At 40.5% G+C, this 23131-nt stretch overlaps 1 protein-coding gene across 3 annotated transcripts in view; it reads right to left on the reverse strand.

Annotated features, from left to right (window-relative positions):
* LOC125745907 (lipoxygenase homology domain-containing protein 1-like) overlaps positions 1-23131 on the reverse strand; it is a 48071-nt gene that overhangs the window by 19679 nt on the left and 5261 nt on the right. The window contains exons 3-24 of one of the 3 annotated variants that reach the window (XM_049019188.1): positions 20263-20343; positions 19257-19441; positions 18673-18771; positions 18292-18440; positions 12237-12360; positions 11602-11852; positions 10489-10624; positions 9955-10115; positions 9797-9883; positions 9570-9705; positions 9188-9342; positions 8225-8385; positions 7895-7971; positions 7441-7637; positions 6657-6849; positions 6282-6442; positions 3674-3995; positions 2841-2992; positions 2361-2494; positions 1733-1881; positions 1467-1571; positions 944-1072 (exon numbers count right to left, since the gene is read on the reverse strand). In XM_049019188.1, coding sequence (XP_048875145.1) covers positions 944-1072; positions 1467-1571; positions 1733-1881; positions 2361-2494; positions 2841-2992; positions 3674-3995; positions 6282-6442; positions 6657-6849; positions 7441-7637; positions 7895-7971; positions 8225-8385; positions 9188-9342; positions 9570-9705; positions 9797-9883; positions 9955-10115; positions 10489-10624; positions 11602-11852; positions 12237-12360; positions 18292-18440; positions 18673-18771; positions 19257-19441; positions 20263-20343 — 3344 coding nt within the window. Of the gene's footprint in view, positions 1-943; positions 1073-1466; positions 1572-1728; positions 1882-2360; positions 2495-2840; positions 2993-3673; positions 3996-6281; positions 6443-6656; positions 6850-7440; positions 7638-7894; positions 7972-8224; positions 8386-9187; positions 9343-9569; positions 9706-9796; positions 9884-9954; positions 10116-10488; positions 10625-11601; positions 11853-12236; positions 12361-18291; positions 18441-18672; positions 18772-19256; positions 19442-20262; positions 20344-23131 lie in introns of those variants that run through there. The other 2 variants (XM_049019183.1, XM_049019184.1) reach the window with 2 other exon arrangements.

Consider the following 23131-nt stretch of genomic DNA (forward strand, 5'->3'; position numbering starts at 1 on the left):
CTAGTACCCATATTGTTTCTGGAAGTTACACTGGTGGTATTGACTACTTAGAGGAATACCTCAGAATTTTTTCACAATAAAAGTCCGGAGAAACATGACATATATATTTTCTCCAGTTTCGTCTTTGGGGCAGTTGCTCTGTCATTAGCTTAGCTGCAAATCTGAGTTTAATGCAGGACACCCACGAGCCACTAGAGGTCACGTTTTCTGCAATTTATTGTGGTTTATTTTAACCCCGCTATGCACCTGGATTAGCTGGGGTTAACGTGTCAGATGTTATCAAGAACCTATTTAATTCTTGATGTGTTACAGAGGCAATATTGATGATACCGTGATGCAAAGGCATACGGAATTACACACCCTCGGCTTACATACATTACATTACAATTAAAATCTTAAGGCAAACTCAGAGTGCTATAATTTGCATATAAGCATTCTATTTTTTAAATTTGTACTTACTTATCCTATGTTGTTCATATTTTAATAAAAAAAAGTGTTCTGATAAACTGACCTTTACAGCAGCCTTGAATTACTGCAGAAGTCTACAAAAGATTTCCCTTGATTAAGCCTGTTGGCAAAAGGTAACAGACACATGTATTTTAATTAGAACAATCTGTTTTTTATATATTTTAATAGATTTTATTATAGACACCTCATACAGTAGATGTAAATTGCAACTAGGTTATCTATTAAAAAGGAACACTGTGGTGATCTTAAGATTAATGTCCATCACTATCTGAGTAAAATTGCCTTTTTTATTGATTGCTGTTGGCCTAACTCAAAGTAGAACATGCCTGAACTTGTTTTAAACCGGGATTAAAATACAGCCAAGATAATGACAGAGCAATCTCCCCATTAAGATTACATTTGTAATATAATGACTAACTATAGATGACACAAGATGAATATCCAAGTGTGATTTCCTTAGTTTTGAATGTGTTACCTGAGTCATCATGTCCAATGCGAAGTTTTTTAAGGGTGCCAAGATCAACAGCTTCTACTGTAAACTCATCTATCATGCCTCGCTCAAATTTATTTTTGTGTGTCTTAGAGGCTTTGAGATTTATTAATCCTGCGGAGAAAATTATTTATTAATGCAAAAATTAACCTACTTAAAAAATACTTTCAATAAAGATGGATTTGGAGAACACAAGAGAAAGTGCATAAAGTAGAACAACAAATCTGAAAGTATTAGGCAGAACTGATAGGTTTCAATGTTTTTTTTCTTTTCTTTTTTTTTATATTTAAGTACGGCATCCCATAAAGTCGCAAAATGATCTCTAGCAAATTCATATGGAAATAAGGCATGAGAATGAATGAAAGAATGAGAAAATTTTCAGCATCTTCTGACTGGAACTTGAACTGAACAGCAACTTGAACTGATGAAAACAGCTATGATGGAAAGAAGAAGTATGAATTAGGGCCACTTTTCTCTGTATTTTAGCACAGTATATGTAAAATGTTACCTGTGTCATCCTTTGTACCGCAGAGGATAGCGAAGACATTGGCATCGGTACCGGCATACTTCTTGTCTCCTGTCTTGATTCTCAGGGTGTACGTGGTTGACATGGCTGTATGTTTAATGAATATGTAAATGAACATTATTGAAGGACCCAACTGGGGTGCAACATGGGTCAAAACAATGAAATAAACATCCATTTGCCAATAACTGCACAAGAATGAATTATTGATTTGAGATTAGTTGGATACTGCCTGCTTGGTTCTCACATGCCTTTTTGTTCCAGCCCTAGGGTGGCTCCAGAGCTTTCTTCGTCATCATCGTCCATCTTCATGAAGGCTTCGTCGACTGGCACCAGCTCCCTTGCAATCTGCCCGTCGTCCTCGTCAATGGCCAACCATCGCTTGCAGGGGAAGTAATATCTTTGAGCAGGGAAATATCAGAATTATATTTAGGAAGCATTACACATTACATCTTCAAGGGGCTGTTTATAGATTTAAACTCCCGTCATTGTAATTAGTTGCCTCTGACCTGGTGCACGTTTTAACATTCCCACAAAAAAGATTGAATGAAACTTAAGTATTCAGAAACCATTTAAACAATTTACAGTTTCAGCACTTGCTGTGTGTTTCATCTACCACTAGGGCAGGGGTGTCAAATTCCAGGCTGGAGGGCCAGAGTCCTGCACATTTTTGAGTTTCCCCTCATTTAACACACCTGATTCAACTCCTTGTGCTGGCCCTGATGCACTACATTTATTAACAGTTTATAAGTACTGATATATGCACATTTACTGTAAATGTTTCTCATTAGGGGAGTAAGTTACCTCACATGTAGGACAAACCATAACTGATAATAAAATCTGATTAGATCCCCTTGCTCTCTCAAACCTGTCACTCACGTGGTATCATCCTTGCAGTCCACTATTTCCACGCGGTCCAGGAACCAGGCTGAATTACCCTGGCTGTTGTCATGGCGAATTCGCATCTTCTTCAGTGGCCCCAAATCGATTGCAGTGACAGTGAATATATCTTCCTGTCCAACATAAGAAACAACAAAGCATTTATAAAGAGAGATAGGAGACATCTCATTTAATGTGATCCAGGCCTGCCATGTCAGCATATTAGCTGAATCATTTCCTAGGCTGTGACAACATACTCCATTACCAGAATTCATGTGTGAGAATTTTTTAATGATTTTTTAAATCATTTTAATGATCATAGTGATTTATAAGAATAACTGGAAAAAATGTTGACATTGTTAAGAACAACTGAATGTAGTTCAGTATTTTGGATGAGTGTTATCATTAATTCAGTAACCCATATCATTAATTTTCCAGTGACTGTTCATGACCTGAGTGTTTACTCTTGTTTAATCTTACCTGCCCCTTTTCAAACTTATTGAGGTGATTGGACTTCCTTAAATATCGCTCTCCAGTGTCCCCCATTTCCCCATAAATATTTACGTAAACTTTGGCATCTGTTCCTGCTCCCCACATGCTCCCCGTGAAGACATGCACTTCATATGAGTTCTCTGTGAGGAAATAACAAATGATACTTTCCATAGTCTGCATGCACCAGTTCGGTATATGTTAGAGTACTTTTCCATGTCATTTTCCATGTTGTTTTGTCATTACGGCTCCAAAACTTCTCTAATTTCTAAAAAAAACTAGAACTTTGGGGGAAAAATACCAGCCATATATCTAAATGAAATGACAGGCCACTAATAACTGACAAGAGTTCTGTCTGTATGACTAATCTCTCTATGACTGTTACATCATTAATGCAATTTTATTCTCCGTGCCTCATCTTCTCTTCATTGCTGGAACTGTGTAAAGGAAGGGACGGCTATTAGTGCCCTTTCACCTCATCATCTTATAAGGTGGGCTTTCTATAATTGTATTCATCAAAGATAGCTGCTCTTTATTGCAGTCATCTCCTGGCACAATTGCTCATTCACAGTCATAACAAATAATCTACTGCATGTCAAGAAATCTCTTAGTTCCATGAATAATTTTATGGACTGACTTTGTTTAAAAACTGATAATATAGTACCTTCACATTCGCATATCTGATGTTCATGGTCTTGATTATTCAAAAGTTGACTGCTAACCCTCATGAATGTGAAGAGGTTACAGTAGGGATAAACTATATATGTCTAAAAAAACATATAAACACAGTACTGCAGAATTTCCTATGTAGCTGAGCTACACACCCTCTATGTCGCTTCCAGTCTCCGGAAGCAGCTCCACCACAAGCTCGCCATCCTGCTCGTCCCGAGCCAGCCAGCGCTGACATTGGAAAAGGTAGGTCTCCACCACCTGCTGTAACTCAGACTCTCCCTCCTCTTCCTCTTCATCTTTCTTCTTTTTCTTCTTCTTCTTGTCCTTCTTGTCCTCTTTCTTTACTTCTTTCTTCACCATGGCCATGGTGAGCCGCTTGATGTCTACGCTTTCCAAGAACCATCCGTCGCCAATTCCCGAGCCGTCATGACCGATCCTGATCTTGAAGATCTTTCCGACATCCAAAGCTTCAATCTGTAACAAATGATTCATAATTTGCAGTCGATGTAAGATTTCCACTGTGACCTTGTATTAAATAAGTTGTATGGAAAAGAATTGACCATTGGATGGATGGATGGATGTAAGAGTTTCATTTAAAATTTCTGTTGACACAAAAATTAAACGATTAGGTCGCGTTAATCTTTCAATTTCAAATGCTCCACAAACTACATCTGCAGCGCAGCCTAACAATGACACAATAGGTTATATTTTCCAGCCGCGTAAAGCGCGACACAAAGTGGTTTTGTTAATTTCATACCAGCGCATTTTCATGCCATGTGTGAATGCCGTCAAAATCCAGCAAATGATTTTGCGCCTGCTGTCCACTCATAGGAATGCTGTTCTTTTAACTGAGGCGTGGCCGGATGCATTGTCAGTGCATTACTTTTTTAAGGCAGTGCAATGTCAAGCATTGTTAATTATTATTGTTCATATTAAGTAAAGAATAAACTGTATCATTAAAGACTGTTTTGAATTCATTATCAGAATTAAGCATGTATGGCCAAAAGTTTTGAGAATGACACAAATATAGATTTTCACAAAGTCTGCTTCCTCTGTTTTTATGACGGCAATTTGCATAAACTCCAGAATGTTATGAAGCGTGATCAGATGAATTGCAATTAATTGCAAAGTCCCTCTTTGACATGAAAATGAACTTAATCCCAAAAAACCCATTTCCACTGCATTTCAGCCTTGCCACAAAAGGATGTGCTAACATCATTTCAGTGATTCTTTGATTCCCTCGTTAACACAGGTGAGAGTGTTTACGAGGACAAGGCTGGAGGTCACCCTGTCATGCTGAGTTAGAATAGCAGACTGGACTGTTTAAAAGGAGGGTGGGGCTTGAAATCATTGTTCTTCCTCTGGTAACCATGGTTACCTGCAAGGAAACATGTGCAGTCATCAGTGCTTTGCACAAAAAAATGGATTAACAGGCAAGGATATTGCGGCTAGTAAGATTGCACCAAAAATCAACCATTTATCGGATGTTCGGGAAGAAGAAAGGTTCAATTGTTGTGAAGAAGGCTTCAGGCCACCCAAATAAGTCCAACAAGTTCCAGGACTATTTCCTAAAGTTGATTCAGCTGTGGGGTCAGGGCACCACCAGCGCAGAGCTTGCTCAGGAATGGCATCAGGAAGGTGTGAGTGCATCTACATGCATAGTGAGGCAAAGACTTTTGGAGGATGGTCTGGTGTCTAGACAGGCAGCAAAGAAGCTACTTCTCTCCAAGAAAAACATCAGGGACAGACTGATATCGTACAAAAGGTACAGGGATCGGACTGGTGAGGACATTTTCTCTGATGAAACCCCTTTCTGATTGTTTGGGGCATCCAGAAAAAAGATTGTCTGGAGAAGAAAAGGTGAGCACTACCATCAGTCCTGTGTCATGCCAACAGTAAAACATCCTGAGACCATTCATGTGTGAGGTTGTCTCTTTGAATAAATTTAATATAACTGTCAATGAAAGCCTTTGGCACTGATGAAATGCTTGTAGTTATACTTCAGTATACCACAGAGACATCTGACAAAAATAACTACAAACACTGAAGCAGAAAACCAATACTTGCGTCATTCTTAAAACTTTTGGCCATGACTGTACTGTAATTGAAAGGACATCTAGTTTGCCGGGGCGGCATTGTGGTGCAGTGGTTAGCACTGTAAGGGGCGGCATGGTGGTGCAGTGGTTAGCACTGTAAGGGGCGGCATGGTGGTGCAGTGGTTAGCACTGTTGCCTCACACCTCTGGGACCCCGGTTCGAGTCTCCGCCTGGGTCACATGTGTGCGGAGTTTGCATGTTCTCCCCATGTCGTCGTGGAGTTTCCTCCAGGTACTCCGGTTTCCCCCCACAGTCCAAAAACATGCTGAGGCTAATTGGAGTTGCTAAATTGCCCGTAGGTGTGCATGTGTGAGTGAATGGTGTGCGATGGGCTGGCCCCCCATCCTGGGTTGTTCCCTGCCTCGTGCCCATTGCTTCCGGGATAGGCTCCGGACCCCCCGCGACCCTATAGGATAAGCGATTTGGAAAATGGATGGATGGATGGAATTGGACATGCCCATAACTGCTAGTTCCACTTTGCACTTTACGCTTTGCGTTAGATCATCAAAATTATTTGCTATTTAAAAGCAAATGGGTGCCTGACTGTTTGCTTGCCTGACCACTGTAGGTTGATTTACCTTAGTGCCTAGCTGCAAATTCTACTAATGAAACACAATAAGGACACAGAACTGTGGTTAACAGGACATGCTAAATAAACGCAAACCTTGAATATCTCTGTTGTTCCTCTCTCAAAGTTGTTTGACCTGCTCTTCAGGGTAATCAGTTCTGTTTTTCCTGTATCCCCATAAATCTGGATGAAGACATTGGCATTGGTTCCAGCGGCACGAAGGTCACCGGTGATTACGGTAATTTCATAGTTGGTCACTAAAATGAAAAAATAAAAGTGAATTTAAACCAAAACAACTGCAACATTTTCCGAGGCTCAGACTTCTTCAGAGATGACAAAATTTTGATAAACATTGGGAATTTATCCAGCTTTTTAAACAGACATTTAAGTAAGCTTTGTGGCTTTTTAAACATTCATTTTCCTAGACATATACTGACAGTTCAGAGCAACAGAAAAAGAGTGGTTGTTTACGTTTCTCAATCTCTAAAATCTCGCTTGGGTATATTTCGACCTCGACCTTCCCGTCAGCCTCATCCTTGCACAGCCAGCGATGGCTGGGAAACATGTACATAAAGCCATGGACCGGAACCATAATCTGCACACTGTCCAGAAACCATCCGGCTCGCAGGCCTTCATTGTTGTGTCCTATCAACAAGCGACTGATCTGTATTGAAAATTAGAAAAAAATAGCAATGTACATACAGACAGCATGGGAAGGTATGCAATGTATATATATATATACTGTACAGACACTCTACTTACAAACTTTCAATTCATGAACTTTCAGACTTACGAACAAAGAGGACTGTAAGTCCAAATTTGTTCCTTGGGCCTCGCGTTTCCTGTCCGTAGCATAAATTTTTTCTTTCTGCGCGCCAATTCCGCCTAGTCCCACCGCACGTCAGTGTAGCGTGCATATACCCTTAAAATGATGTTGATAACGACTTACGAACATTTCCAGTTACGAAAGGCTGTTCGGAATATAACTCATTCGTAAGTAAAGGAACGTCTGGGTATATATATATATATATATATATACATACACACACACACACACACACACACACACACACACATGCATCAATACGTGCCATTCCTAGAAGGTTTACTGTATCTCCCATCACACAAAATTAAACGTTATCTCATTTCATTTTTTTAAGCAGTGCATATAATGGAACATACAGTATATGGCTGTATATGATGTTAGCTATATTGGAAAAATGCATGAATTTAATGACTGATGAACATTGCTCACTTTTCCTATATCACGGGTGTCAACAGTAAATATATCGGTCCTTCCTGTTTCAAAGTAGTTCCGCAGGTCATTATCAGAGACTAATAGCCACATCTTGCTTGTGTCACTCTTCTCGCCATAAAGCTTTACAAAGACTTTGGAGTCGGAACTGGCTCCACTGATGTTGCCCGTCTTCACTATTATGTGGTAGCTGATATCTGTAAAACGAACAGAAATAAATACAAACCACTGTATTTGTCTTCAACCTCTAGCAACAGTTTTTTGAAGAACGTAGTACATGAAAGGGGCAAAAACATAGATATTTCACAAGTAGTTCATCATTTATCTTTTTATTGGAGGGTCACTGTTGTTAGACGCTTAACAGAAGTTCTACTAAAGGTATAAGTTATAGGAGCCTGTGACTCCACTAGTTGAATGGTGTTGTTGAAAAGCCATGACACAGATCTGGCCTTACTGTGAAGGCGCTGTCCATCTCCAGCAGGCACTAACTCTCGGATAATCTGACCATCATCCTCATTTTGATCAAGCCATCTGCAAAGCAGGGAAGAAAGTTCATTTTATCTATTGCAAAAATATGATGTTTTAAATGCTGCATGGTACATTTTATCGGGGTCAGCTGGATTAGTGAGGTATGCGTGCATAAACTATGGTAATCAGGAAATTGACTTGCCAAAAGTGCATTAGATCCTGTTTGTAACAGGACTCTTCCTTACTTATTACGTTAAGTGTGGCTATCAAAATACAGGTATTTGTGAGAAGCAGTGGAGCTCTACGGTCTTCATACCTGTTACATGGGAACTCTACTGCCTGGATCTCAGGTTGCCCCTCCTCCCGTGCCAACACCCTGTCTAGGAACCAACCACAGCCTCCGCCCCGGCCATCATGGCCAATCAGCACCCTCCGTACTTGTCCTAGGAACACTGCCTCAATCAGGAACTCATCTGCCTGTGCAATACAATGACAATCATTGAGCATGCAGAGTCAGACCATATTAGTATTCCCAGTAACACTCAGTTACTACTAAAGTTCAAATCATGAACAAATGTAGTAACTGCATGAAATACATGAACAGTTGACTGATTAATGATGATGTACATAAGGTCATTATGAACTAACACTTAATTACTTAATGTATTAATTAAACCGTAAGAGTGTACGACTACATTATTTGTGGAAGAAGTACATTGTACTGAATAATGACCTATTACTCAGGAAAGATCCAAGTGCCAGTTTACGATAACTGATCATTTCCTTATACTGCCTCCATACTGCTATAGAAAGAGAAGATGAAGCTGTAAAGAAGCAATCCTACTTTGTGGAAGAATAATCTCCCGCACAAACTAAAAAAATTTTCTGATTGCATGGGTTTTGCAGTTTTATAGTATCATGGACAGTATATTATTTATTATTTAGTATGATGAATTTCCTCGATCCATCCATTCTTCTCTCTCCCACATATCCAGTACAGTGTCATGGACGAAACAAATAGCATATTATAAGAAGATTAGAAAATCTACTACTGGAACCAGGAACCAGCCGCTAATGGCTTATTTTTAAAAAAAAATTTTAAGATGTATTTGTTGGAAAATGGAGTATATAATCCATAATCAGTTTTTATCTGGGTCTATTATTTTATAAATATTATTTTTGTTTTCCTATATTCATTCTTTTCTCATTCCGCTGAAGATCAGGTCTGCGTAGAATCTTTATCATAAATTATTAAATCATACACTGGCCTTTTACTCACATTGCCCTTCTCAAACTTGTTAACATTGTTCTTGCTGGTGAACATGACACGTTCCCCAGTGTCTCCCAAGTCCCCAATGAGGCAGAGGAAGACACTGGCATCTGTCCCACTGCCACTGACATTTCCAGTGCAGATGGTGATGCGATACTTTATTACTGCAAAATGAAACACATCAAACATTCATTCAACACATATACTGGTTTCCGGTTTATCTCAGTGATATTGGGCTTTGAAATTGGATTTTTTTTGCATTAAAATACGAACAGCAGGTCGCACACACTGAGAGTGTACAGCACATTTTTACAGAAATAGCTTTACCATACTGATCATTCAAATGAGTGTGAATTACGTAGAAGAAGCATCAGCGGCATTATAGTCTTACGTGGCAAAGGCTCTGGCACACACTTCCCCGTAGCAGGAAGTTCTCTAATGATCTCATTATCATCCTCATTGATATCCAACCAGCGTCCACAAAGGAATGAATACTTCTCCTTGGTCAGTGTATTCAACAGCGTAATCTTTGGTAAAACAAGAGAGATAATTCTACACGGCACAGAATTTGTATTTAACTTATGTGATCTTAATTACATGGTGTGAAAATGGCTGTACCTTATTTAAATGCCATCCCGAAAAAGGATTTCTTTTTTCATGCCAGACACGTACTTTTAAGAGCTTTCCCAAATCAGGCATTTCAATCTATGGACAGAAAAAGGATGATTAATTAACAGATATGTGTTCACATTTCATCAAAAAAATGTCTGACTTACCATAAACTTATCGGTCTGCGCCTGTTCAAAGTTATCGGAGTTGTTGTCAAGCTTCATTTCATCGGACTTGCCCTTCTCCCCAAAAACCTGCAGAAAGATCTGGGCATCAGTCCCGGCCCCCTTCACGTCAGAGGTCCAGATCCAGAGAGACCACAGGTATTCTGGAAAGAGAAATGATGCACAGAATCATCCTGTATTCACTTCCATTTTTCTACAGTCCGTTTTGACATGACTGAACCGGACAACTGACTGAAATTATTCAGAACTTTAAACACTTTCAGTTTACCAGAACCTGGTTTGGAATTATGGGATTAGGATTGACATATTATAGAGAAATTCAGATAGCGATTGACAATAATTATGACGTAATGAAGGATGTGTAACTGATAATTTATTAACACTGTTACATTTATCTATGTATTTATTTGTGCATTCATCATTTACAGCTTCATTGCAAAATTCCCCAGTAACTTGATCTACTAAAGACAATTCAATACAAAGAAGCTGCTTAATATTTACAGAAGGCGACCCTACTCTTCTGCTTCTTCTGCCGCAGCGAGACCATCTCATAGAGCTCCCTCTCAATTAGCCCATCCCCTTCATCCTCATCCATCCATTTGCAACACGGAAATGTCTGTTCAATGCCGGTGAAGTTGCAATATACAACGACCTGCAGCACAGCACAACAAAACATTTCCCTTTCACACACTTCAATGTACATCAATCCAAGTTGCAGTATATTTACATTGAAGAGGCTGATATATGAACTCCTGACTCTAGGGCTGGAATAGCCCTCAGGAGAACAGGGAGTTTTCCTGGGGAGCTGGTGTTGTTTCCGGGCTGGTTGAGCTGCAATGCACAGCATTAAAAATTCTCATAAATAACTGCATATGAATGAAAAGATGGTCCCACTGATGGGGTCTTTAATAAGGTAGTAGCAGTGACCAGTGACTTGCTAGGGAGGCTATTCTTGTTTTAAGTATGATCTTTATCTGATGTTCTTAAGCTTTCAGACAGCACAATACAACTATTGTCCATCATTTTAATAAGTATCATTAATTTTCAGTTGATTCAGAAATAGTGTAACTGTGCAAAGTTGGATGCCGTTGCCGTGTCCATTGAAAGTTTGTTAGCAGTAGGAATCTTTAGACTGATTTATTATTTCTTATGCCATTTTCTGAAACTAGAATAAATGTTCTTGTGTTGGCACTATGGGGGAACCTCCAGTTTGACACTCCATTCTGCCTCTGTGTGACTGTTCTGAGTAAGAGGTACAGAAGATTTATGGATGATTTATTTTCATGAAACTATGAAGCTACACATCCCTGTCAAAATTGAAAATTGCAGTAGGTAGCGTACAGGTCACAGAAGAGGAATGGGAGGTTACAAGTCCTTACAGTATCGGTATGGCTGTTTTATGTCCATAGATGTATGTATGTGTGTGTGTGTGTTATACATATATATATATATATATATATATATATATATATATATATATATATATATATGAGAGATGTAGTGACTATTTTCTATATGTCAATTTAAGTACTACTACCTACAGTAAACTTGTGAAATACATTTGTATTGTGCTAACAAAGTCAGGCAGACGTGATGGAGACAGACAGCGACACGTCACGCCTCTCCCACCTTCTCGCAGTACCATCCGGAACTGACGCCGGCATTGTCATGGCCAATGGTGACGCGGCTGAGAGGGCTGAGCAGGGCGGTGACCTCCATATTGAAGATGTCGGTGAGGCCACGCTCAAACTGGCCACCCTCCAGAAACACCTTCCCACTGTTCTTCAGGCCCTTGGTGCTGTGCATGATTATGTGAATCTTGGAATTGGTGCCAGCGCCCCTGACATTGCCCGTCGTCACCTGGATGCTGTACACAATACCTGTGGGGTCCAGTTACACGGCATGCTGTCAGATTCACTCGGCTGCTCTCTGGGAGCCCTGATTTAGCTTCCCAGCTAGGATAGCAGTGGGCAAAACAGCACTGCGATGTGAACCAGTGTTTCCCAACCCAGTCCACAATGTGGACCATCTGCTATGGAGCTGGGAGGCAGGAAAAATGTAGATTCTCTCATAATCGGCGGGGACCAGGTTGGGAAACACTTAGGTGGACATTTACAAATTCAGTCAAAGACAGGAGATATGAATGAATATATTGCATCCACAACAAATATAGTCAGCTTCCATATGCCGCCATAGACATCAGCATAGCTGTTGACAGCTAATGTTGCATTTGCCCAGAGAAATTTGTATGCCCCACATCTCACCTGTGGGCTGGCTGCTTCCCACCAGCACATCCCTTTGAATCTTCCCATCATCCTCATCCATGGCGAACCATCGGTTTACTGGGAATTCATACATGGCCTTGTTCCCCAAGTCGTCAACGACAACCTGGAAAGAGACATCCTCCACGATGATGCTGACACCTGGGGCAGGATTTCTGAGTGCAGGCAGCAGCAGATAATACTCTGATGGCAGCAGAAAGCCTGTGCATTGACCGGCACTCTAGGTGACACAGAGAAGAGCCCCTAGCGTCATTTTAAGGAGATGCACTGTTCTGTTCCAGCCACCACGATGCAGTTGCACTGTGGATCCTCTGGAGGTCACGTCATTGTAATCTTCACTTCTGTGTCGCACTTCCTAGGAAGACGAGACTGGAAATCCATAGGGATGGATCATGTTTTGTTCCCTGTTGTGGATCCACCTCCCTCTGGCATTATAACACGGCTGCTGCATTTGGGCAGACCAGTGACAATCCCCTAATTGCAATAATTAAAGACAGACTGTCTGATTCCTGAAGATAAGGATAACGGCTAATTGCTTTTACTTAAAAGCTGATTACCTAAAATCTATCTGGATCTTGTCAGACAATTAAATTGTAGTATGGAAGAGAATGTATTTATGTTAGTCACTGTTCACTGCACATTATATTACCTACAGAGAGCAAAGTAACATTTAAAACTTTTGAGGAGGAACATTTCATTCAAATCAAAATTCTGATGGGCCGAGACAAGTTATTTACATCATATGTACTGAGTTTGCACTAATGTATCCCACCCAAAGAAAGAGAGTGGTGGAATACTTTAATATAACCATAAAGCCTGAGTTGCAAGTTCAATTACAAGAAATTACATTTTGATACTGCAACAAACTCTGGAGAACCACCAATATTTTTCTCTCTTGCCCCATTAATTTTTTTTTATTTTATCTTACATAAATACCAATGAACATATTCTTAACTGACTAACTTTTATTGGAAACTTAATGATCATATGAGGCAGCTGCCTCAGCAGGATGTTTATAAACTGTCTAAAAGGGAAACCAGGAGAAATAATCCAGAGCTGTTTTTATCCTTGCATGTCACACAGCTTTACCTCTAAAACCATTCATAGATCAGATTTGCGTTTGGATTAATTTCAACTGGACCCAGTCACCATAAAACTACGGAACTGGTAAAATTCATAGTCTCCGATGAAACATATTTTTTTGTAAGTCATAAAGAACCCTATCTGTCAGCTGCAGTCAGATGAGCCAGGGACACCTGAACGTTAACTAACCACGTGCTGTCCTTCTCCAAGCCACTCACTCTTATTTTACCAGGGACACCTGAACGTTAACTAACCACGTGCTGTCCTTCTCCAAGCCACTCACTCTTATTTTACCAGGGACACCTGAACGTTAACTAACCACGTGCTGTCCTTCTCCAAGCCACTCACTCTTATTTTACCAGGGACACCTGAACGTTAACTAACCACGTGCTGTCCTTCTCCAAGCCACTCACTCTTATTTTACCAGGGACACCTGAACGTTAACTAACCACGTGCTGTCCTTCTCCAAGCCACTCACTCTTATTTTACCAGGGACACCTGAACGTTAACTAACCACGTGCTGTCCTTCTCCAAGCCACTCACTCTTATTTTACCAGGGACACCTGAACGTTAACTAACCACGTGCTGTCCTTCTCCAAGCCACTCACTCTTATTTTACCAGGGACACCTGAACGTTAACTAACCACGTGCTGTCCTTCTCCAAGCCACTCACTCTTATTTTACCAGGGACACCTGAACGTTAACTAACCACGTGCTGTCCTTCTCCAAGCCACTCACTCTTATTTTACCAGGGACACCTGAACGTTAACTAACCACGTGCTGTCCTTCTCCAAGCCACTCACTCTTATTTTACCAGGGACACCTGAACGTTAACTAACCACGTGCTGTCCTTCTCCAAGCCACTCACTCTTATTTTACCAGGGACACCTGAACGTTAACTAACCACGTGCTGTCCTTCTCCAAGCCACTCACTCTTATTTTACCAGGGACACCTGAACGTTAACTAACCACGTGCTGTCCTTCTCCAAGCCACTCACTCTTATTTTACCAGGGACACCTGAACGTTAACTAACCACGTGCTGTCCTTCTCCAAGCCACTCACTCTTATTTTACCAGGGACACCTGAACGTTAACTAACCACGTGCTGTCCTTCTCCAAGCCACTCACTCTTATTTTACCAGGGACACCTGAACGTTAACTAACCACGTGCTGTCCTTCTCCAAGCCACTCACTCTTATTTTACCAGGGACACCTGAACGTTAACTAACCACGTGCTGTCCTTCTCCAAGCCACTCACTCTTATTTTACCAGGGACACCTGAACGTTAACTAACCACGTGCTGTCCTTCTCCAAGCCACTCACTCTTATTTTACCAGGGACACCTGAACGTTAACTAACCACGTGCTGTCCTTCTCCAAGCCACTCACTCTTATTTTACCAGGGACACTTGAACGTTAACTAACCACGTGCTGTCCTTCTCCAAGCCACTCACTCTTATTTTACCAGGGACACCTGAACGTTAACTAACCACGTGCTGTCCTTCTCCAAGCCACTCACTCTTATTTTACCAGGGACACCTGAACGTTAACTAACCACGTGCTGTCCTTCTCCAAGCCACTCACTCTTATTTTACCAGGGACACCTGAACGTTAACTAACCACGTGCTGTCCTTCTCCAAGCCACTCACTCTTATTTTACCAGGGACACCTGAACGTTAACTAACCACGTGCTGTCCTTCTCCAAGCCACTCACTCTTATTTTACCAGGGACACCTGAACGTTAACTAACCACGTGCTGTCCTTCTCCAAGCCACTCACTCTTATTTTACCAGGGACACCTGAACGTTAACTAACCACGTGCTGTCCTTCTCCAAGCCACTCACTCTTATTTTACCAGGGACACCTGAACGTTAACTAACCACGTGCTGTCCTTCTCCAAGCCACTCACTCTTATTTTACCAGGGACACCTGAACGTTAACTAACCACGTGCTGTCCTTCTCCAAGCCACTCACTCTTATTTTACCAGGGACACCTGAACGTTAACTAACCACGTGCTGTCCTTCTCCAAGCCACTCACTCTTATTTTACCAGGGACACCTGAACGTTAACTAACCACGTGCTGTCCTTCTCCAAGCCACTCACTCTTATTTTACCAGGGACACCTGAACGTTAACTAACCACGTGCTGTCCTTCTCCAAGCCACTCACTCTTATTTTACCAGGGACACCTGAACGTTAACTAACCACGTGCTGTCCTTCTCCAAGCCACTCACTCTTATTTTACCAGGGACACCTGAACGTTAACTAACCACGTGCTGTCCTTCTCCAAGCCACTCACTCTTATTTTACCAGGGACACCTGAACGTTAACTAACCACGTGCTGTCCTTCTCCAAGCCACTCACTCTTATTTTACCAGGGACACTTGAACGTTAACTAACCACGTGCTGTCCTTCTCCAAGCCACTCACTCTTATTTTACCAGGGACACCTGAACGTTAACTAACCACGTGCTGTCCTTCTCCAAGCCACTCACTCTTATTTTACCAGGGACACCTGAACGTTAACTAACCACGTGCTGTCCTTCTCCAAGCCACTCACTCTTATTTTACCAGGGACACCTGAACGTTAACTAACCACGTGCTGTCCTTCTCCAAGCCACTCACTCTTATTTTACCAGGGACACCTGAACGTTAACTAACCACGTGCTGTCCTTCTCCAAGCCACTCACTCTTATTTTACCAGGGACACCTGAACGTTAACTAACCACGTGCTGTCCTTCTCCAAGCCACTCACTCTTATTTTACCAGGGACACCTGAACGTTAACTAACCACGTGCTGTCCTTCTCCAAGCCACTCACTCTTATTTTACCAGGGACACCTGAACGTTAACTAACCACGTGCTGTCCTTCTCCAAGCCACTCACTCTTATTTTACCAGGGACACCTGAACGTTAACTAACCACGTGCTGTCCTTCTCCAAGCCACTCACTCTTATTTTACCAGGGACACCTGAACGTTAACTAACCACGTGCTGTCCTTCTCCAAGCCACTCACTCTTATTTTACCAGGGACACCTGAACGTTAACTAACCACGTGCTGTCCTTCTCCAAGCCACTCACTCTTATTTTACCAGGGACACCTGAACGTTAACTAACCACGTGCTGTCCTTCTCCAAGCCACTCACTCTTATTTTACCAGGGACACCTGAACGTTAACTAACCACGTGCTGTCCTTCTCCAAGCCACTCACTCTTATTTTACCAGGGACACCTGAACGTTAACTAACCACGTGCTGTCCTTCTCCAAGCCACTCACTCTTATTTTACCAGGGACACCTGAACGTTAACTAACCACGTGCTGTCCTTCTCCAAGCCACTCACTCTTATTTTACCAGGGACACCTGAACGTTAACTAACCACGTGCTGTCCTTCTCCAAGCCACTCACTCTTATTTTACCAGGGACACCTGAACGTTAACTAACCACGTGCTGTCCTTCTCCAAGCCACTCACTCTTATTTTACCAGGGACACCTGAACGTTAACTAACCACGTGCTGTCCTTCTCCAAGCCACTCACTCTTATTTTACCAGGGACACCTGAACGTTAACTAACCACGTGCTGTCCTTCTCCAAGCCACTCACTCTTATTTTACCAGGGACACCTGAACGTTAACTAACCACGTGCTGTCCTTCTCCAAGCCACTCACTCTTATTTTACCAGGGACACTCCCGTGGTCTCATGTTACAGCAGCCTGCTGCAGGAAAACACAAGAGGCGAGAAAGAAACTCTAATGAAACTCTACAGGAAAACGGCCTCAATATTTTGGGCTCTCAGAATAGCACATTAATTTAGATTAATTAATTATAGAAAAATAATACGCCGAAACAAATTAATGCTGATTAATTGTGCTCTATGAAGCCCCTTGACAATTTGAATACAACTGTTCAAGGTCACATTTTAAATATGGAAGATGATGCAAAAATATTGCTTGGCCCAGTCAATGGAAATTTTACATAAAAAAAATGCTCACAGAATGTCCACAGAAACGCAAGTCCCTGCATTTTACTGCATTCTGACATTATAGTTTAGCTTGTTTTAAGAAAATCTTTTCCTGTTAAATTGTTTCTGTACCCTCTACGCCTCTGTCGCCTCACACCTCTGGGACCCGGGTTCGAGTCACTGCCATGGCTCCAAGTGTGTAGAGTTTGCATGTTCTCCTCGTGTCGTCGTGGGGTTTCCTCTACGTACTCCAGTTCCCCCCCCCCCCCCCACAGTCCTAAAACATGCTAAGGTTAACTGGAGTTGCCCGCAGGTGTGCATGTGTGAATGAATGGTGTGTGAGTGAATGATGTGTGAGTGAATGATGTGTGAGTGAATGGTGTGTGAGTGAATGGTGTGTGAGTGAATGGTGTGTGAGTGAATGATGTGTGAGTGAATGATGGGTGAGTGTGCCCAGTTATGGGTTGGTGCCCCATCCTGGTTGTTCCCTGGCTTGTGCCTGTAGCTTCCAGAATGGACTCCAGACCCTCCGCATAGGATAAGAAAGTACATATATGCATCCATCCTTATCCTAAGTACTTATTCTGGTTACAGTCATGTGGGAGGACTGGAGCCAATGGCAGGCAGCACAGAGCACGAAGCTTCAGTATGCCCTAAATGGGATGCCAGACCTACTACCAAATATGGCAGTTTATATCACTTACAGGACTTACATGTTACTTGTACATAAATTATTTAATTTGAAAATCTTTTCCTCTATGCCATCGCAGGTACCAGATTTCACAAGTTCATCCTCAGTACAGTATGTACATTGGTTTCCACAGCAGAACCAAAGCTTAAATTAAACATCAAAGCTTCAGGCAATTGTAAATAATTAGTTACATTAAGCGTTACATAAAACTGTCTGAATGGTGCACACTCGAAAACTATAAAACAACTGAAATTACAAAAAATATATATTTATATTGATATATGTATATTGTGGGATCTGCACGCACCTTATCTAGACACCACCCTGCAGAAGAGCCCTTGTTGTTATGGCCAATGGTAATTTTTTGTAGCCGCCCAAGGTTGGGAGCTTCCATAGTAAACTTGTCCTCTGTCCCACGTTCAAAGTTGTCCTTGTCATTGTCAAGCCGTCTCTCTCCTTCAGAAAAGGATCGTTTTCACACGTTTCATTTATGGCACGTCCATAATAAAGACAACACTAAAATTCAATGTTTTAAAGCTAGACGTTTACATTAACTATACAAATTATCCTAAAAGTGAACTCCTGTTCACTTTTTTCCTCACGCATAATTCAGCATACCTGCTTTATTTCTCCATTTAGGTTAGGAACTCGATCACTGGCAATTGCGGTTGCTATTAGCAAGCCTTACCTGTGTCTCCATTTTCTCCAAAAATATTTAGGAAGACATCTGCATCTGTTCCACTGCCCTTGACATCAGCAGTAAATACACTTACAATGTATTTATTTACTGGAAAATGATGCAAAGTGAACAATTACTCAAAACAAAATAAGTATATAGCGGGTTGCAAAGTTGATGTTTTAAAATGACAGAAAACGAAGGTTTTGAGTAAATTTATAATAATTTAAACATTTAATTATGAATGCTTTCAAACGCTGTATTTTTCCAAGAAAGTTATAACTACAGTTCAAGGACAGAAGTAAATTCCACTGCAATTTCCAAGATGTGACTGAACCACCTGCGGTCGATATAATTAGATATATGACAAAGTGAGCCTGAATATCCATTGGAATAACACAACACATTTTGACCTGCATTTCTTGTTAAAAAATAAGTTTTGCAGCTTTCTAGAAGCTTCTACAGAAGCAAGATAAATTATTCAACTGCTATGGCATGCAGAAGTCAAAAGGTCTGCCTTCTGGCCAACAGCTCCCATTTGAAGAGGAGACACACGCTTGACTTTGTTGTTTTCTGTAAGGGGGAGGGGGGCTTACGTTTGGGCACATCCATGGGGTTGAGGCTACCCAGCAGGTCGCGCACATACAGACCGTCCCCCTCCTCCTTGCTCAGCCAGTTGTTGCAGGGAAAGTAGAAACGGAGGTGGGGGCGGTTCATGTCCGTCACCACCACCCGGTCCAAGAACCAGCTGGCGCTTAAGCCTGTGTTGTCATGCTCAATCCTGGGACACAGGAGCCACTCTTTACTTCCATTTCAGCAAGACGCTTGTGTCCCGGTGCATAATTCCTCACATATGCACATATCATACGAACTAGAAAGACTAGTAATCATTTCAATTTTGCATATTTACGAGGCAGGGGTGCAGTAGCAGCACTGGAACCCTGGTAGATTCAGGAGGCCCAGCACTTTACTGGGGCCCTTAAATACACGACGTTTTAAGTTAAATTCGGCATTGGGGGCGGGGTGGCAGTGACATTACTTCAGCTGCACCCCTGTTACTAAGACTAGTGTGAACACAGGTATAGGAGACAGGACTCCTAAATGAATATGTCTGCTAGATATGTTTTGGGAACTGTTGCACACATGTAATGAACCTGACAGCTTGAGCATTACAACTGAAATCGCACAGAGGATTATTAGGTGGATTTCAATAAAATTATTGCTGTGCACTAAGGTTGTCCCCTGAGTAAAAGGCCATTGTACCACTAATCCAGTCAAAATACGATAGAGTTTATTCATAACTTTGATGTGCTGTCAGATTTTTTATTTCTTACACAACAATTATAAATAAAGTGCCCCACCACTCAAAAAGTTGTGTAACAAACAAAAAGTGACAAACGACTAAAATCATTCCTCAAAGTTAAGAGCAAATTCTATGCGTATTTGACTGAATCAGCAGGTACACCAAAATGACACCTGGCTTTGTTTCAGCACAGAAGAGCTTTGCCTACAGGATTACTCTGTTAATACAAGAATACTCTAGTTATGCTTATTTGACAAGTTCTTTGCTTAATAAAAGCTGCAAACCTTTAAATGTCATACCTTAGCTTTTTTATGGGTCCGACATTATTTGTTTTGATCCTGAACACGTCTGTTTTGTTTTTCTCAAAAGCTGTTCTGCTTCTGCAATGGAAATAAGTATGAGGCCATGTATTTGACAGTCAAAGTCAGCTTTCACTCCACTGGGAGAATATCTGCTGCTCAAAAATACCACAAGGTATATTTCTACACCAGGGGTCTCCAGCTACAGTCCTGGAGAACCCCAGTCCTGCACAGCTTAGTTCTCCCTGTTTCTACACACCTGATTCAACTGAAGAAATGGGGGGTAATTAGCAGGGAAGTAGAATCAGGTGTGGTAAATGAACAGAATGCCAAAATGTGCAGGGCTGGGGCTCTCCGGGACTAGAGCTGGAGAGCTGCACAAATTTTAGTCGCCGTTACTTTAACAAACTATTCACCGACTGTTTGATGACCACGAAACAGGTCAACAGCAGCCCTGCAGTTGAAAGTTGCACTAAGCTTGCTGTCACCTAAAGATTCTGGGTCACCATTGGATGAGGAGGCGGCCGGTGCGGTTTATCCGCATGTCAGCCTGCGCTCCCTTGGTTACACTTAGAAGTGATATTGAGTTCCGCCAGACAATGCCGGGTAAAGGGAGCAAATGCATAAATAAAAAACTGCAAATATAAATTACAGCAAGCCGACTTAATTTAAGATTCCGAATGCAGACACGTTTCACAGAAATATGTGGGAGATCTACAAGCAGCCAATTGATACAACATTTAAAAACATTTCCATTCATTAACGAAATTTTGCATTAAGCAACTTGAACTCTTACCTGAAGAATTTTGCATTCATTAGTCTCACTAGTAATTTAATATTATAGTGTTTGAATAAGACAAATCTCTTTCAGCATAACAAAGAAAAAATATATATTAAACAATATATATTATAATTATATACTGTATGTCATATATATCACTTTCAAAGGTTGAAAGAGTTTTGTCACCTACTTCTCTTTTGTGGTACAAAAAAAATAAATCTACCCTGCCTTGAAGAATAAAAGGCAGTAACCAATCTAGGGGAAAAGATCTGTTTCAGCAAAAATAATAAATGTTTATCCAATTTATTACAATATGAAAAATATCATCATAAACTCTGCATGAAATTTATTTTTATACTTTTAATATATGCATACATTTATAATTACAATATATGTATACATATATAATGGGATAATTATACTTAGGTATAATGATTTTTATATGTAAATATAATTATCAAACATATGTAAAAAGTATAAAACAAAGTTTACATAGAGTTTGAGGTGACATTTTTGTAGTTTTCTTATATACTCTTACAACGTATGAGCAGATAAATCATATGTACTTAAATCATATATATAAAATTTTTGTGTAATATTGTATAATATGCATATCCATAGCAACCTGTATCAAATGTAATTTATGCTTCCACCATTTTGATTTTCCAGATAGATTCAATAATATTTTGCTACCTCTCTCCCAGACATATTCAAATTACGCTAACTCTGAGTTATATGGTAAACAGAATGGAATTTCTAATTTATTGAAAATATCATCTGAATGCCATTTGGTACTCTGGGGGAGGGGTACACATGCCATTTCATCTTTCTTTCTGTGTTGTGGGTAACAGAAAGCCAAAATATGAAATGGCATGTATCACTGACTCATTCAAACCCTTCAGTGCCCAAGGGACAAATACACATATAAGTTGAATAATGCTGTAGTCTTTTTCAATTTGTAGTATTATAGGAAAAGATCTATTTTTACAATGCAAATCCACATCTTTTCCAGATATTTTTTGTGTCCTTCATGTTATTGCATATATGTGCATGCTTGTTCTTTCCTTTAACCATCTGACTATTGTATCCGAGAGCTTTAATATTATTTTTTAAAAGTGCCCATCTGTTCTCTACTCCATTTGCAGTATAGAGTAGAACATTCGTTTGCAGGCTTTAGCCTTCATAGTCAAATTGAACTGGGCACCAGCAAGGCTTTTGCTAGTAAAAACTTACAGCTAGAATTCTAGTAATAATACTTACCACTAGAATTCTTTAAAGTCAAGTAGAACGTATCAAAAACAAATGCTTGGAAATAAAACTTATTTAATTGACCTAATCTGGTTCTTGTTTCAAAACTGGCTTTGCCCAAAACTACAGCATGATAGTTGCAGCCCAATGGCAACTATATACTGTACCCTGTTAAACCCATGGCAAAAGGGTTTATATACCATGCACTCATTTAATACAACATCACTCCCCATTGCAGCACAACACAAGGGAGTAATGCGTAACTAGTTTCCCTTTCACCTCCATCATCTGCAGAAACATTATAATACCTCTTTTCTGTGCTGTAGAATTGGAGAGAAATGCAAAGGCCACAAGTTAACTGGTACATAAAAATAAATCAATAGCTAGTTTGACTGTTTCACGTAAAATTAAAATCAGCTGGAAAAATCTGAACATAAAAAACTGTAGGTAAACATGATTATATATTCAACCTTTTCATGTATAACACTTATTTAAAGACTGAAATAATGTGTCTTTATTCTCATTACAGCTTAAAAATAACGAAGGTGTTAAAGTGAATGTGGTGATAAAATAAGCAGTTATATAACATTTATTTGCTGTGATATGTTTACTTCAGTTTGCAGTTTGTCTTTGTAAAACTGAGAATATTCAAGGACGATAGTGTTTTCAGTATAATCAAGCAGCATTCAATGTGTTTTTTACTATTAGGTTTTAATTCAAAATGTTCTAAAGAATGATGTTACTTTAAATGATTCTTTATTATTGCATTTATTTTGTCTATCAGCCTACACTTGGATGTGTTTATGTATGGCTCTTGAACATATACCACATACATGCTAT

Source organism: Brienomyrus brachyistius, chromosome 7, assembly GCF_023856365.1.
Source record: "Brienomyrus brachyistius isolate T26 chromosome 7, BBRACH_0.4, whole genome shotgun sequence".
NCBI lineage: Eukaryota > Metazoa > Chordata > Actinopteri > Osteoglossiformes > Mormyridae > Brienomyrus > Brienomyrus brachyistius.